General features: G+C 33.4%; 2 protein-coding genes across 3 annotated transcripts; one reads left to right on the top strand and one right to left on the bottom strand.

The window, feature by feature from the left end:
• Positions 1 to 9,492: 9,492 nt before the first annotated feature.
• LOC109816521 (BTB/POZ domain-containing protein At1g67900) lies at positions 9,493 to 12,950 on the top strand. Its single transcript, XM_020381568.3, has 4 exons — positions 9,493 to 9,982; positions 10,087 to 10,156; positions 10,315 to 11,589; positions 12,292 to 12,950. Exons 1-4 carry the CDS (start codon positions 9,924 to 9,926, stop codon positions 12,787 to 12,789), a joined length of 1,902 nt encoding a protein of 633 aa, XP_020237157.1. The 5' UTR covers positions 9,493 to 9,923; the 3' UTR covers positions 12,790 to 12,950.
• A 2,147-nt stretch (positions 12,951 to 15,097) lies between these two features.
• LOC109816527 (hypothetical protein) lies at positions 15,098 to 16,349 on the bottom strand. 2 transcript variants are annotated; one of them, XM_020381574.3, is made up of 2 exons: positions 15,990 to 16,349; positions 15,098 to 15,605 (listed from the first exon to the last, which is right to left on the bottom strand). In XM_020381574.3, exon 2 carries the CDS (start codon positions 15,586 to 15,588, stop codon positions 15,268 to 15,270), a length of 321 nt encoding a protein of 106 aa, XP_020237163.2. In that variant the 5' UTR covers positions 15,589 to 15,605; positions 15,990 to 16,349; the 3' UTR covers positions 15,098 to 15,267. The 2 variants fall into 2 exon arrangements, with proteins under 2 accessions (XP_020237163.2, XP_020237162.2); XM_020381573.3 differs by having other exon boundaries at positions 15,098 to 15,609; positions 15,990 to 16,345.
• Positions 16,350 to 17,178: the final 829 nt, after the last annotated feature.

Below are 17,178 nucleotides of genomic sequence, written 5' to 3'. Positions count from 1 at the left end.
ATGCAATACTTTGATTCAGTTTAAAGAAATTTTATGCATACAACATATTAATCAAGACAGCCAATTTAAAACTCAACCAAGATTTTGCTCAATGTAAAAGATAAGAGTGAGAGAGAAGAATGCACAAGTATTTTATCTTGGTTCAGCCACTCCACATGTGACCTACATCCAGTCCTCAATCATAACCTGATCAAGATTTGTTCCACAATCTCAATGAAGAAGTTTTACAAGCATACTACACATGCATATACTCCTACATTCAAGATAACCACTTTCTCGCCCCCAAGAAAGCACTTCTTGTAGAAACCCACTACAAGAATTCCTTACCACTTGAGACACCTACTCAAGATTTCCCTTACACTTTACACAAAGAATTAAAGGAACGAATTCACCTAGAAGCTGAACAAATCAGACTGTGAATTCCCAAAGCAAATCTTAATCTTCCTCTCCCAAGAATGTAGTGATGATGATGATCTTTTTCAAAGCATTTCACAAAATGTTTTTCTTCTTGGTTTCACAAAGAAAACACTCCAAGAAGGTCATAAAGACTCCACAATATAGTTTTTCTCTCATTGATTCTCAATTCATTCTTTGTTCTGAAGTTTCAAAGTGTGAAAGCTATTTATAAAAATTTCATAACCAAATAATCGATTATTTTAAAGGATAATCAATTATTTTGCTCTTCATGATTTCTGGAAATCACTCAAGAACAGAATAATCGATTATTTTATAGGATAATCGATTATTACAGCAAGGCTCTTTTCACCTGTTGCTGGAATAATCAATTACACTTAATGATAATCGATTATTTTGAGTTAGTTTTCAAAAACTCAATTTTATACTTCAAAAATCTTTCCAAGTATTTTAAATCATCATCATACTCACTCTCATTTAATTTAGATTAAAATTAACTCATGCACAAAGCACACACATGCAAAATAAGCTAATCAAAATAATACATCTCATAAGAACTTATAAACTACTCCTATTACACATCATGATAGTCATATTTTCTTCTTGACTAGTTTGTGTCCTTGGTCAACTTCAACTCTCAGAATCCACCCTTTGTTATCATCAAAATCTCATGCTCTCTCATGCTTCAAAGCTTAGTTGATTCACTACTCCATGAATCTCAACAGAATATCTTGAACAATTCCTCTACATTATCAAATATAAGAAGGGGAAGAACAATGTGGTAGGCGATGCTCTTTCAAGAAGACATACATTGCTCTTAACCCTAGGAACACAAATACTTGGATTTGATGATGTGAAGGAATTATATGAGCTTGATTTAGTTTTTCAAGCCACTTATGCCAAAAGCCTCCAAAAGCCTTTTGATGATTCTATCTTCTTGAAGGGTATCTCTTTAGAATAGGCAAACTTTGCATACCCCAAGGATCCATTAGAAAGATTTTGGTAAAGGAAATTCATGAGGGGGGTCTCATGGGTCATTTTGGGGTTGATAAAACCCTTAGTTTCTTAAAAGCTAAATTTTATTGGCCACATACGAGAATAGATGTCCAAAGGGATTGCTCAAAATGCATCACTTGTCTTAAAGCAAAGTCAAGAGTAATGCCTCATGGACTCTATACACCTCTCCCTATAGCTAGCTCCCCTTGGGTTGATATTAGTATGGACTTTGTGCTTGGTCTCCCAAGGACTCAAAGGGGATTTGACTCTATCTTTGTGGTAGTGAACCATTTTAGCAAAATGGTTCATTTTATACAATGCCACAAGGTAGATGATGTTAGTTATATAGCTAAACTTTTCTTTAGGGAAGTGCTCCGATTGCATGGTCTACCTAAGACAATTGTGTCTAATAAGGATTCTAAGTTCCTTAGTCACTTTTGGAAAGTACTATGGAAAAAATTAGGAACAAAGTTAGTCCATTCTACTACTTGTCATCCCCAAACCGATGGCCAAACCGAAGTAGTAAATAGGTCCCTATCAACATTGTTAAGGGTACTCCTAAAAGGAAATAAGAAAACTTGGGATGATTGTCTACCAAAGTAGTAAATAGGTCCCTATCCACGTTGTTAAGGGTACTCCTAAAAGGGTATAAGAAAACTTGGGATGATTGTCTCCCCCACCTAGAATTTGCATACAATAGAGTAGTTTATAAGACTACTAATCTTTCACCCTTTGAGGTTGTATATGGCTTTAACCCAATAACCCCTCTTGATTTACTCCTACTCCCTAATACTTCTTCCTTGTGTCACAAACAAGGAGTATCTAGGGCAAATTTTATTAAGAAATATCATGAGAAAATCAAAAGTCAAATTGAAAAACAAACACAAAAATATGTCAAATACAACAATAAAGGAAGAAAGAATATCACTTTTAAGGTTGGGGATTGGGTATGGCTTCATTTGAGGAAGGATAGATTCCCCACTCAAAGGATGTCAAAGCTAAGCCCTAAGGGAGGTGGACCATTCCAAGTCCTTCACAAAATAAATGACAATGCATATCAATTAGACCTTCCTTCTGAGTATGGCATAGCTCATCTTTTAATGTTTGTGATCTCACACCATTTTTTGGAGCTGAGGATATGGATGAAGATATCAATCTGGGGACAGATGCTTCTCAAGAAGGAAGGGATGATGGAGGACCATCCTTGAAGACACATGTGGAGCCCATCACTAGGTCCATAGGAGGATAAAAGAGGAGGAAGGAGCTCACACACCAAGAGATACTCTTCTCATGATCATAGAGTATTAAGTACTCTCCTAAGCCTCATTAGTGTAGGAATTATTTTCTTGAGCTTTATTTCCCATTTTACCCTTGTATTTTGGGGGTACTTAGGACTTAAGATTTATTTTGCTTTGTATTTTCCTATTTTGCCCTTGTATTTTGGGGTACTTAGAATTTAGGGCTTTACTCTCCTAGTGGTAGAGTGATTGGTCGTGACAATATGGGTTCTTTTGAGATAAGTGGAGCATTGGCCCAAGTGGAAGGGCACCTAGGTTGCATACTCCCATCATGCACCTAGATGTAGCTTAGCTTAACCCAAAAAGATGTCATTCTAGCTTAGCATGTGTGGCACTTTTAGGTTACATGTGGGCATCATTTGGAGTGCATTTCCTTCTTATTTTGAGGTGGGAATGATCATTCAATGATGACCTAGCCGTCACAAATCTCTAAGGTTATGACCTCACCCATCACTTATAAATACCCTAGGGAGCACCTCATGTAAACACTTTGGATATTGAATATAGAGAGAGCCTTGTGCCTTTATATTTTTCCTTAGTCTCTTTTGGCTAATTTCAGCCAAACCCTACCTATCTCCACCTTGAGAGAAAAACCCTAGAAGTGACATTCATTACCCATGGAATGAGCCCAACCCTAGAATACCTCTCAAACCTTTCATCAAACACCTTCAACCCATTTTCCATTTTTGGTCATCCTTCCAAAAACACACCTAGCCCCTTGAAGAGCTTTGATCCAACGAGTCAAGAAGTCCTACTCATTGATCAACATTCTTCCATCAATGCTAACAAGGATTCCATCATAGGTTACTTTCAAAACTTTTGACGCCACTCTACACCCATTCATATCCTTCTCTGTCCAATAGACCCTTACCATCAAGGTTATCTATTATCTCATCGAAAACCTTCTTAGAGCACTTAAAAATTTAAGTAACAACAATATTTTAATTTTAATTATTGTTTTGATTATTAATTTAACTTTTTTTTCTTGTTTTGATAAACCATGAAAACTATATTTTACATATAGTCGTGTATTAATCTATTATTGATGGTCGTAAATAAACAAATAAGTTGATACTTGTATGTTTATTTTTCCTCTACTTTGTATATAAAAATATGTTATTGTATGTAATTTTTTTTATGTACTTAATTAATTTTAGTTTGTCTTCAAAAAGTAATTAGATCTTAAAAAAGTTAAATATCATATATAACATCTTTAATTTTAAAAGAAAACTTAAACATTTTCAAAAATCTTTATAAGTAACTAAACAAATTTTAAATATTTTCATAATTCTAAAATATATTAATCCCCATAATTATTATGATTGGAAGAACTTTTTCCTAACCAATTTACCTATAAGAAATTCACAACTCTATGAAGACGCAAACAAATGAAGTATTTGACTGAACATTGGAAATGTCTAATGCCTTAAGATCACATTACGAGAATCAAAGCTGTTTACACAAACGCGTAAAAGAATAATTTTCTTGAGCTAAATTTTGCACCGTGCCTCTCTTTTTATTATGTTGAGACGATGCATAGGGACGGAGCCAGGATTTCAATACTGGGGGGCCGAGAATAAATAATATATAATTTATAATAAATGAAAATTAAAGTATCAAAAGCATATAAAAAAAAATATAAAAAAAAATTAAAATTGTTGGGGGGGGCCGTGGCACCCGTAGGTCCCCCTTGGCTCCGTCCTTGGATGCATCATCAACTACTACAAAACTAAGTGACTTCAAACTTTACAGTGGAATCTATGAGTGTGGGGTTCTTAAAGCTTGGATTGATGAAGCATATAATTAAATAGAACCAGACCCCCCCCCCCCCCCTCTCCATTGTTACTTTTCTAATAATTCTGCCAACAAAAATTGATATATGTGATTTCGGCATTGAACAAATCATACTGACACATCACTATATGGAACCAATCATGAATATCATACCCTCATAACTCTGTTTCTCCTTTTCTGTTTCCTACCACTAAAGGGCCCGCGTCCATCAATCTCATAGTTCCTCAATAGTTGATATGAGGTCATCACAATGAAAGTGAGAGAATTCCAGAAAAATCACACGTTATTGCCTCGTTAGAATCCTGAGGCTAACAAAGTATGAGACAACCATCAGTTGCAAGATTAACACATTCTAACCAATTCAGCACTTACAGACAAATTTCGCAACCAGAAAAAAAAAAAAAAAAAAAAAAAAAAAAAAAAAAAAAAACTTAATTATACCTAATAATTAAAAATCTACATCTCATGAGCGAACACTGAACAACCTAGAGTTTTTGAAAAGTTTAATCGTGATATGAAAAAGTTTCAATCTCATGGACCATTTGCAATGAATGAAAATGAAGGCTCATCTAGAAGACAAACAAAAAAGTTCAGAGAGAAAAAGTGGCAATTTGGTTATTTTTGTAATATGTAGGGGCAATTTTTAGCCAAGCTTATTTGTGTAATAAGATTATATTAATATTTATATGAATGGAGGATGTCCATTGGAATTGTGAAATTAAGGCACCTTTGATACTGATACACATACTTTCTTGTTTCTTTTGTTTTTACCAAAATTATTTCAGGACCCTTTTAAGTGTGTTATCATAGGTAAATTATTTTCTATTATTTTTGGAGAGAGAGAGGAGGGTAAGTTGTAACATGTTGCAGATAAAATAAAATAATGTTTGACTAAAATAATCGGAGGGGGCTGCTTCAAAGTTGAAAAAAGAATGCAAGGAAAGAAAAAGAAAATTGGAATTTTGCAGTGGCAATGATGAGAAGGAAGGGCACTAGTGGGCGCAGGATAAGCACGTGGAAATTGCCTTTAGAATTGCACGCTGGCAATGGCTTGTCTCCATAGTAAAAAGTAACAAAAGGCCTACAACATCGTATTCTTCTACAGTTCTGCCAAGTAACAAAGCAAAACAAAATATAAATGTATATAAATAATAGAGACACACAATTTTCCTATGTCGAATTTGTGGAAGAATGATTGACAGTTTCATTATTGAGTATGGAGATGCTCTTACCATTGTAAAAATCTCATGTCTCAATTCCACTCTTCATTTTAGCTGTGTAATAGGAAGTTTTTTTTTCTTCTTTTTTATAAACTACTCCCCTTTTTTCCATAATAAGTAAAAAATAAAGTCACATTTTTTAAAAATATAAATAAATTTCATCTACTTTTTTATTTCATTTAATGATATTTTTTTTTTAAATATCCTCTTTTAATACATGACTTTCCAATTGTATTACTTTTTTTTTTATATTTATAACAATGACAATTTAGAAAAAAAAATTATAAAAATATTAAAATTTAATATAAATAACTAATTTTTTAATAGGCATAAAATTAACTTTTTTTAGTTATGATAAATAACAAAAAAAGTATAGAGTAATAGGAAGATTTTTTTTTTTCTCCTTTATAGATTATGAGAAAAATTTTAATTACTAGAATTGACTTAGTATACATAGTAAAAATAGTATACATCAAGTTATAGATTTTAATCATAGTGTAACTATTGTATAAATAAATAAATAAAAAAGACTTATCATCAATAAGTTACTAGTCCCAACACAACTCAACTTATATACATCTATTAATATCTAAGTTTCGAGTCTTATACACAGCAAAAACATAGTTAAATGAGAAAATTCAAAGGTAACCAACCGGATTATGTAAAAGTTAAAGTTGGTGGATATTTAATTTACACCAATAACATAGTGTAAAATAATATATTAATCAAAGTATTTATAAGAAGATATAAAATTACTCTTTTGTATTATATTTAGAATTAATCACCTATACACTGTTAGTGTAAAGTTTTTTTTATACTGGCAACCAATTATATCTTTTAATTGTGTCATGTCACTATAAACATATTTACTTTTAATAGTGACATGACACAATTAAAATATATAATTGGTTGTCAGTGTAAAAAAACTTTACACTAACAGTGTATAGGTGATTAACTTTTATATTTAAATTATACCTTTTTCATAAATAAACACTCAAAATTTTAATTTAATTGTATTGGTCCTTAAATTTTACAGAAATTCTAACATGAAGCAGTATAAAAAGTGGTACATTAATGAAGCACCATTTTTAACGGTTAGATTTCATAATAAAATAATCAATGGTTCAAATTTGTTACCTGTAACTTGTTTATGAAAATTTTTGTATTTTGTAGATTAGTCCCTGTTTAGGGTTACTGTTTTGGCCACCGGCGGGTGGTGAGGACGAGGAAGACGACGACGGCGAGTGCGACGGCGAGGCCGTCGAGGGCGAGCCAAGGGTGGGGAGGGCCGAATTTGGAGGTAGCGAGGTTTAGGGTTTAGAAGAGGCCCTGGGAGAGTTGAATTTCGCGGACGACTGGGAAGGGGAGGTAGCGACAGAGGCGGCACATGAGGCCGGTGGTGCCGAGGAGGAAGAGCTCATGCCTCCGCTGCCACTGTGCGAACGAAGTTGCACTTCTGACTGCCACCGCATGAAGGAGGCCGCGCCTCCGCTGCCACCGCGCGAACAAAGTCGCGCTTTCGCTGCCACCACGCGAAGGAGCCCGCACCTCCGTGCTGCCACCGCGCAAAGGAGGTCGCGCCTCCGCTGCCACCGCACGAATGAAGTCACACCTTCGCTACCACCACTGTGCTTCCACCACCGTGGAAGGAGACAACCTCCGCTGCCACCATGCCTCCGCCGCCAACGCGCCTCCACAGTGCCTCCGCATATAATATAAGGACAATTTTACAATTTTAAACAAGTTAAAAAACTTGCTATTACAGGTCATTTTACTGCCTCATGGATGAGGTATTTCTTTCAATGCTTCATGTTAGAACCGTTCACCTATAAGTATTATGAAATTCGATTTCATTTTAAGTTATCCTTAAACTTTACTGTTCTCTAAAATAAACGCTGAACATTAAATATATTTTAATTCATTCTTATAAATTATCTATTTTTCTAATAATTCTTTATAATTTAAAATTAAATTATTTATCTTATATAAACCAGGATTTTAGTAATATTTTTCTTCCTTATGTTACAATTCATTTTTTTATATTATAATATAATAAAAACGTAAATTTAGAAAATATTGAAAACAATCTAAAAGTCTTTATTTTAGTTTTTAATTATTAATTTGATTATGATTTAATGTTCCCAAAATTTATTTATAAAAGTAAAATTAATAAATGAGTTGGATTTAAAATAAATCACAAGTGCAAATAGAATTTTTTATGACAACAATTTTTTCTTAAGTATGGTTCACATGATATAATAAGTAACATGGTGACAAAGTCATGACAAAAAAAAAAATTGTTAAGTATTGTTTCACTCATTATAAAAAAAAAATTATGTCATATCATTGTAATTGTTATAAAATATATTAGAAATGGTCAACTTTATAGTTTAGTCCAAATTTGATATAAGAGACTATGTGTAAAAAGGGTAAATTTTAAAGAATAATTAAAAAATGAATTTGAAATTAGGGTATCTAAATACAAAATAATATATATATATATATATATAAGAATTAATATAAATAAAATTAAAATTTATGATAAATTTAGCAAAGTTTAAGAATTAATGAGAATAAATTAATGTTTAAAACTTTTATATATTAAAAAAAAAAAAGGTAAAGTATTGAGGAGTAAAGTACTGTTTTTCCTATATTTGTTCTTTCCATTTTGTAGTATATATTTTGGTGGGTGTTCGGCTGCTAAGCTATATATAGTTGATAAGGAACGTTAATAACAGTCCCTTCTAACATTCTCCTATTATTTGTTACTTCATTAATAATTACAAATTTGATGAAGTCTACTTCCAAAGTGGGAGAGAATAATTTTTTTTTATTCAAATATTAGAGTTCAATTTTAAATTTAGAGAGTTGCGATTAAAGGTACACTTTACTCTCTTTACTGTTCAACTTGATGTAACTAAGTTATAATTTTTTATTAATAAAAAAAAAACTAGAAAAGAAATAGTTAAAAAAGAAATGTAATCCACTAAAATTTATGATTTTCTATAAGTTTGGATAAAAAATAAAGTGTTTAAAAACGAGTGTAAAGAGATTGTTACTGATATTTTTTTATAGTTCATTTATGATTTAATTATTTTTAGTGTCAACAACTTTACTTTTTAGATTTTATGATAAAAAAAAATATTTTATTTTAGTTCCTTTACATATTATTTTTTTCTTTATTAATTTTTATAATTTCATAAATTTTACCTTTTAATTCATTTAAAAATAGATTGAAAGGGAACCAAAATGGTGCCTACAAGAACTAAAATGAAACATTGTTAGTCATACTACTTAAAGATAAAGTTAATGAAAATCAATAATAAACCTTATTTATTTTACAACTTGTCTCTATAATCTATCTGTAGGTTTGGAAACCCGTTCATATTAATGCAAATGAAATATCTCACTTTTCAATGCATGAAAACATGAAGCAAATTTTTGTTGCTTTTGGGTTCAAAATACTTGTAAGTGGCTTTTACCATCAACGCAAACACTATATCTTTGCCTAAATATGAAGGAACTTGGGTTGCCGTTTTGATCCTTTCTCTCCAAAATGTCCCATTCAATTGTAACTTTGTAGTGTTAGACGTTCCCAATTTATGTAGTTTGACCATTGAAGAGCGTTAAAAACACACCTCTTTGCGTAATCTTTCAAATACACTTTCTATCAATGATTGAACATCATAAATTATAAGTACTCACAAAATTACGTAGGTCTCACCTATTATTTGACAAATTTCATCTATAATTTAATTCAATAACGAAAATTGTGTTTTTGAAATAATGCGATAAAAGTAGCCTTCCTGTTTACCATATTTGTTGCCACTCCTACTTATTTAAACTGCTTTATATTATTTGTTTCCATAGCAAGCCTCTTGCTTTTCCTTTTCCATTGAAACTTCTTCATCTTCTCTCTCCTCCAAAAAAACACTCTATCTTTATTTTATTTTTTTATTTTTTTTTTCATTTTCTGTCCCAGAGTTCTTGAAGTTTTCTATAACACTTTGAGTTTTGTTCAATCATTTTCCGCTGGTGAAACTGGGAAATCTATTAAAGGCAATATAACGAAAGAGCATTTTATGTAAATGTTCTTCCACTAGCTTCTCTATGCACTTCTTGAGTGTCCTGCAGTTCTGAATTATGCAAATAACTAGTCCAGAGTAATACATGATTTAGCAAAAAGAAATTTGACACAGTCATGAAGTTTATGAAACTGGGATCTCGTCCAGATACCTTTTACACTGCAGAGTCTGTAAGGCAAGCATAGATTGATCAATTGATCAATTTGATTGTTTCTATTCGTAGATTATGTATCAGCTACAGGTAAGTAACATGAGTTTCCTCCTTTTCTTTTTATGCAGGACAATCTCTTCTGAAGTTTCAAGTGACCTCATAATTCAAGTGAAAGGAACTAGATATCTTCTTCATAAGGTGTGCTCCTTGAAGCTTATATACTTAAGGATACAAAATTACCATTTTTAATTGACTTTTTCTATCATTTTCATTTTGGTCATTATTTTATTTTATTTTATTTTCTGGTTAGTCACTTATTGATTGTGGGAAGTTCATGTTGATGTTGTTTTGTTCAGTTTCCCCTGCTGTCAAAATGTTTGCGCCTGCAAAGACTGTGCTCAGAGAGTTATGAATCTTCTGATTCTCCTCAGCACCAAATAGTTCAACTCCCTGATTTTCCTGGTGGGGTGGAAGCATTTGAGCTATGTGCCAAGTTCTGCTATGGCATAACCATCACTCTCAGTGCTTACAACATTGCAACTTCGCGGTGCGCTGCGGAGTACTTGCAAATGACTGAGGATGTTGAGAAGGGAAATTTGATCTACAAGCTTGAGGTTTTCTTGAATTCTTGCATCCTCAATGGATGGAAGGATTCCATTGTTACTCTTCAAACCACCAAAGCATTGCCTTTGTGGTCGGAGGAATTGGCCATTACCAGCAGATGCATTGAGGCCATTGCCTCAAAGGTCTTGAGCCACCCCTCTAAGGTGAGTTTGTCACATAGCCATTCCCGGAGGGTAAGGGATGATGTGTCCTCTTGGAATGGAACAGAAAGTCTGAGACACAAATCAACAAGTAAGGGATGGTGGGCTGAGGATTTAGCAGATTTGAGCATAGACTTGTATTGGAGAACCATGATTGCTATCAAATCTGGTGGTAAGACACCCTCAAATCTCATTGGTGATGCACTGAAAATATATGCATCTAGATGGCTACCAAACATAAGGAAGAATGTGATTGTCAAGAGGGAAAGTGAATCGGACTCGGATTCAGATTCAGCTAGTGAGTTGACTTCAAAGCATAGACTGCTTTTGGAGTCAATAGTGAGCTTGCTTCCAGCAGAGAAAGGTGCTGTTTCTTGCAGCTTCCTTCTTAAACTCTTGAAGGCAGCGAATATTCTCAATGCTTCTGCTTCTTCAAAGGTGGAATTGGCCACAAGGGTAGGACTTCAGTTGGAGGAAGCCACGGTTAATGATCTTTTAATACGCTCAGTGTCCAACACAAATGATATGGTGTATGACGTAGACTTGGTGATGATCATATTGGAACAATTTATGTTGCAAGGTCAGAGTCCACCAACAAGCCCTCCAAGATCAAGGTTGACCATTGAAAGGAGGAGGTCTCGTTCTGCAGAGAATATTAACTTCGAGTTCCAAGAGAGTAGAAGGTCCTCCTCAGCTTCTCATAGCTCAAAGCTGAAGGTGGCTAAGCTTGTGGATAGGTACCTTCAGGAGGTTGCCAGGGATGCGAATTTGCCTCTCTCAAAATTCATTGCCCTTGCTGAAACTATACCAGAATTTGCTAGACTTGACCATGATGACCTATACAGAGCTATTGACATTTATCTCAAGGTAAATTTTTGAAGAAAATTTTCCGTTGTGTTTCAGAATTACAATTACTGCATTTTTGTACATGGTAGAAATAAATATTGTCCAAGAGGGTCTCTGGTTGAACTTGTTTCAGTGGTGGGACAGAATTGGTGGATAAACAACATGACCTTAAAATCTTGTCTCATTCATCATTTCTTCGTGGTTTAGGTGTGGGCTGACCCACTAGGACTTTAGCCTGAATGTGGCCACCTTCTGACTAATACTCGCTGTTTCTAATTCTGTTCTGTGTCAGTTAGTCATTTCACTTGGTTAGAACAGGAAAGGAAAGAATTGCTAGTCAAAACTATTAAAGAACATTTTTATTTTTTGGTTCACAGTTTGGTTAGATCACTTCAAGTTTGTTCACTAGGTAGAGATAAAAAGAAAAGGAGATAAATGTTCTTTAGTCCTCCTCATGACATCACTGATTGTGTTTCCTCCCCATTTTCCATGATAAATGCGTTCGTTCCATTAAGCTAAAATTTTTCAAAAGGAGAACTGTTTAAAGGGACTAGTTAGAGTTTAAGCTTGGGAAGTGTCATGTGGTCAAAATTCTCTAACCCTTTTACTTTTAACCACTCCCAACTTATAAAACTTTATATGTTTCTATTTTGTTCAACTTATAGAACTTTAAATGCCCTATTAGTATCACTAAAATCTATTTTGTTTAACTTAAAAATGTAGGCACATCCAGAACTCAATAAGAGTGAAAGGAAGAGACTGTGTCGAATTCTAGACTGCAAAAAGCTGTCTATGGAAGCTTGCATGCATGCAGCACAGAACGAGCTCCTTCCCCTAAGGGTGGTTGTCCAAGTTCTCTTCTTTGAGCAAGCACGAGCAGCAGCATCTGGTGGAAAAGTGAGTGACATGCCAAGCAACCTCAAGGCGTTACTCACTGCTCATGGCATTGACCCATCAAAACACAAAGCACCATTGAGCACCACAACAAGTATACATGCTGATGACAATTGGAGTGTTTCTGGATTTAAGACACCAAAGTCAACTAGGAATCCAACTCTCAGGATGAAGCTAGCTGAGGATGACCTGGATGAAAATGTGGTACCCCGTGATGAAATTGGAAGAACTTCTAGATTTAAGGGTCTTCTTGCTTTTCCCACTCAACCCAAACGAATGTTCAGCAAGTTGTGGGCTACCAACAAAAGTGCCACTGAAAAGAATTGAGTGAACTTTTTCGATTTTTGCATCATGGGGGTGGGAAATTTAGAGGGTAACATATGATATACTATATTTTTCACTTTTTCAAAAGGTCTTGTAACATCTAGGGAAAATCAATGTGCATTGTTCGTGTAACCTATAATAATAAGAAGTAAGATTTTTCACAAGAGGGGAAATGTGTTTGGTAAATCTCGTATGTGAAAAACTGGATGAGGAATCTTAGGTGTAAGTGACGAATTGTAGGACCAATGGTGCCGTGTGTGTCCACGAATCTGAAACACGTGGCTATGTTCATCTATGGTGGTTCACTTTAATGGGTCCTGACTTTGTTGATAAAATTAATTATTGGCGTTTTCATGCTTCTAACATAAAGCAATTAATACTGTAATATCAGATTATGTTCCTCATATCTATTTGCATCCACGCGGATAATCTCGTCCTTATTGAATTGATATTCAATTATGGATAGGACTTGTGACAAATAATTAAGGTTCGACATTTGGTGTTTTGTTCGCAGAGATTTGTCATTAATCTATCGTGCGGTGGAACAAATTAGTGTTAGTAGCATGGTTAACAAATTGATGTGTAATGTAAAGCCGACCAAAAAGTAGCACAAATAAACAAGAAAGAATAAGATCCCGCATTGGTAAGATATGTTTGCTTCTAAGTGGTATTATTAAAACAGCGACAACTGTTGAACTGAAAACCACTCGGTGTGTTTAATAAACATGACTCAGCATTGCATGTATCTATATTTTACTATTCTAAGCTAAAATTTAAAGAGTGGAGATAGGTTTTCCATTTAAAGTGAAACCTTTTCAGGATCACTGAGAAATATGTCTAACAAGTTTTGAGGCCCTGAAATCAAAGACTTCATTAATATCAGCTAATTATTTAGGCCTTGGGTTGACTTCTTAATTGCAGTAGATATATTTGATGGAGGTCACTTTCAATGCTTCACTTTTACTATTTTAAAGTTACACAGATGAGATTAAAATTTATGCAATGAAATGTTTTGCTCATAAAATACTACCCACATAAAACACTCCTCGACACCAATATGTTTGTATACGAAATTTAACATTTTGCTGGTTAATAAATTAATCACATGGAAATGACAATGGTGATGTTGTTAATTCTAAGTTCATGTCGTATTTTAGTAGCACTTCACCAAGTCAGTAAATCCATAGGAGTGATAAGGTATTTCAGTGATTTGGAGCGAAGAATATAGGATTGGAGTGATAAAGAAGATGTGAGTTCCAATCTCTCCACTAACAATTAATAATTAATATATATGGATAAAAAAAATGTTGGTAAATCCATTTTATTTTCATCTCTAGGCTATGTTGGTGTAGGAGTAGGTGGTTGTTTCAATGATTCCCAACATTGTATCTTTTATGTGGTTACAAATCATAAATTTGAATCAGAATGTAGCTGTTCATCATCAGGGTACGATGTCAAGGAAAATTGTGTTGATAGACTAGGGTTTATGTTGAATCTCATAATTGGCAATATATGCATAGACTAAATTTTAAAATATATTAATTGCATCCATAACCTGTGGTGTTTTGCTATTTGTAGATTCACAATCCATTATAAAACATCTCAAGACATCTCAGAGAGGGGAAAAAATTGACAAATTCATAAAAAGCTTGTCATATGGACAAAATTAAGTCCAATACCTAATTGCATGCATTGCTTTTCAATTAAAATTGTAGCTTCAGTTCAGTAATGCACACGAAAAAAGTCAGTACTAGTAATTAAGTAAAACTTCAATTTTAATTAAAGAATAGCATTGGCACTTCAGCAACTACACCAAGTTTTGTCCTTTGCAAAATTTTAGTTTCAGAATCAATAAAGTGATTCTTGTTCATGATGCAGAGTTGAAAAAAAGCTTTTCTTATATGATAAGAAAATAATAAGCTTATGCATATATAAGTTAACTTTAATTTATATGAGAGAAATTTATTTATTTTTGTTTTTTTATTTCTTTATAACTGTTTATTAATAAATTTACCCATACAAAGCCTTTAGTGTGAGTTTTGGAGGCGTCCCCTTTGGTCATCAACTATCGAAGCACGTAGATCTTCACAACCACTACATGGTGTATATATTGCTTTACATGAGATGTTATTATGTTTTATGAACACCACAAAGACAACACTGAATGACAGAAGACTGAATACAGCCAGATTTAAAACTTAATGATTAAATAAATTAACAAAGGGCACTACGAAAAATACGGGTTTGTGAAAAGACAACTAGTGCTTCTGTTTAGAATAACATAAAACTTGAAAGCACAATCAAGCAGGAATGAAAATGATCCCAAATTGTTGACATGACATCCAAATAATGTAAAATTACTTACATCACATACATCTCAACATTTGGCTATTATAGAAATTAGAAAGTAAACATGACAAGAGTAAACACATGTAATCATATAGCAGCTAGTAACAATTTAACATTCAATTCAGCATAAGATCAATGCACTGGATCCTTGTTGGCATCAACAATTGAAGCATGAACCGTTGATGCCTGATCCCGTAGTGACTCGGATTCCATGCTTTTGGTCCTCTGAAGACTAGGGGTGCGGTGAAGTCTGCAACGAAATGAACCAGCATGTGTGGTTGGAGAACAGAGACAATTGGTCTTAGTCATACTAGGTTGTCTCTGAAGGCCACCTTGTCCTAAATTAGGACTAGGAGCCCCTTGAAACTCCACTCCAGCACCTGACACGACCTCACTTTTAGATGAGACTTGAACTTTCATGTCATCCTTGTTTGTCAGCTGACCAGTTTCCATGCTCTTCAATTCCGGCACTACCTAACATAAATTGTACATCATTTCATACAAAATTACTACCCAAGTTGGTGACAACTTCCATTATAGAGTCTGTCGAGCTAAATTTCTCCAAAAACGATTGTAGGAGAACAAAATAGGAAAAAAAATTAAAAGAAATTTCTTGATAAGATAAAATTAACTTATGTATAAATTAAAAATAAGATTTAAGATAAGTTAGTAGAAAAGAACTTTCACAAATTAAAGTATACATAAATTAATTCTAATTTATGAAGATTTTTTTTTTTTTTCATTTTTATTTATTCTTGTAAGAATATTTACGAAGAAGTTTCCTCAAACAAACTCTCAATATGATAAGATGTATCCATGTCATATCATGATATATATTTATTTGACGACCTCACCTTAAGAAGGAACTTGGAGAACCTTCAAGTATCAGGAAGAGCCTTCTGAGAGAATAGAAGCAAACCAAGTGAATTGGGTAAGGCAGAGACAGAGAGAAAACTAGGAAAATGGATATGCATAAGACCCATGCAATGCGATTTAAAATCTCTGGATCAATATGCAACACACAAGTTTGTTTGCTTGCTTTATTTCTATGTCACGGGTCTGGTAATTAATTCAATTAACGCCCCCACCTACATTTTGATCTCTTTTGGATTTGGTATATTATATGTGCTTCAACCACTGGCAACATGAAATCATATCAGATAGAGCCACCGTCATCAAGTTTCCCTCATCTTTCTCTCTTTTTTGCGCAGTTGCAATGAATCATGACGCAAAATGAGGCCCCTAAAGTCCTAAACAATAAGCACCAATGCTTTTCGGACCCACACATGATGGCAGACATTCGAGTGGGTGTCAATTAGCTTACCTTTGATGTGGGTCTCAACTTGCAATTTAGTATGTATGCACGTCTTGATGGATAAGATGCCTTGTCACTACAATATCTCATTATTCAACGTTTGCAATGAAGACACATAACAGCATTGATGAAGATAATAACCAAGACTACTTTTGCCGCTAAAGGTTTATATTGATATTTCCTAGAACTAGGCTTCTAGTTGACAAAGATTAACTAGTATTTTCAGACACTCTTTATTTTTAACAATTTTTTTTAAAATACACCCTGGATTTCATTTTTTATTTAATAAAAAAATGTTAATAACATTCACTCTAACGCTTTTTTTTTCTTAACACTCTAGCCCAAACTTATTAAGAACAATGAATTTTAATAGGTGTTGTGTCTCATTTAATGAATTTCTCTTAATTTTAGAATAAAATAAAACTTGTAATTTTCAATAAATTTTGATCAAAAAGTTAAGATAGTGTTGTTAACATTCATCTTTAATAAATCCTACTTATAATTTTATAGTTTCAATTAAATTTAGTCAACTTAATTGTATTTTTTGGGAGAGTTTTGTTTTTATCCATAAATATGACAAAATTATTTTAACATAGATGGAATCGAAATTGGGAACACCATATCGACCTCCCATATTTCAGGACAAGCTTTACGATCACTAAGTTAAAAAACTTGATTTTTTGAGAAAATTTATTATTATTCAATTAGAATTAAAGTTTTATAACTCA

This window comes from Cajanus cajan, chromosome 5, assembly GCF_000230855.2.
Source record: "Cajanus cajan strain Asha chromosome 5, NIPB_CcT2T_4, whole genome shotgun sequence".
NCBI lineage: Eukaryota > Viridiplantae > Streptophyta > Magnoliopsida > Fabales > Fabaceae > Cajanus > Cajanus cajan.
Note: the sequence above shows the minus strand (reverse complement) of the source record. Positions and strands in the feature narration are given on the sequence as shown.

Excerpts from the sequence above, each read along its gene's own strand:
- LOC109816521 (XM_020381568.3), top strand. The coding sequence starts at position 9,924 with ATGAAGTTTATGAAACTGGGATCTCGTCCAGATACCTTTTACACTGCA. Across the intron at positions 9,983-10,086 it reads TACACTGCAGAGTCTGTAAG|GACAATCTCTTCTGAAGTTT; the intron begins GCAAGCATAGAT and ends CTTTTTATGCAG. Across the intron at positions 11,590-12,291 it reads CTATTGACATTTATCTCAAG|GCACATCCAGAACTCAATAA; the intron begins GTAAATTTTTGA and ends TTAAAAATGTAG.
- LOC109816527 (XM_020381574.3), bottom strand. The coding sequence starts at position 15,588 with ATGGAAACTGGTCAGCTGACAAACAAGGATGACATGAAAGTTCAAGTC.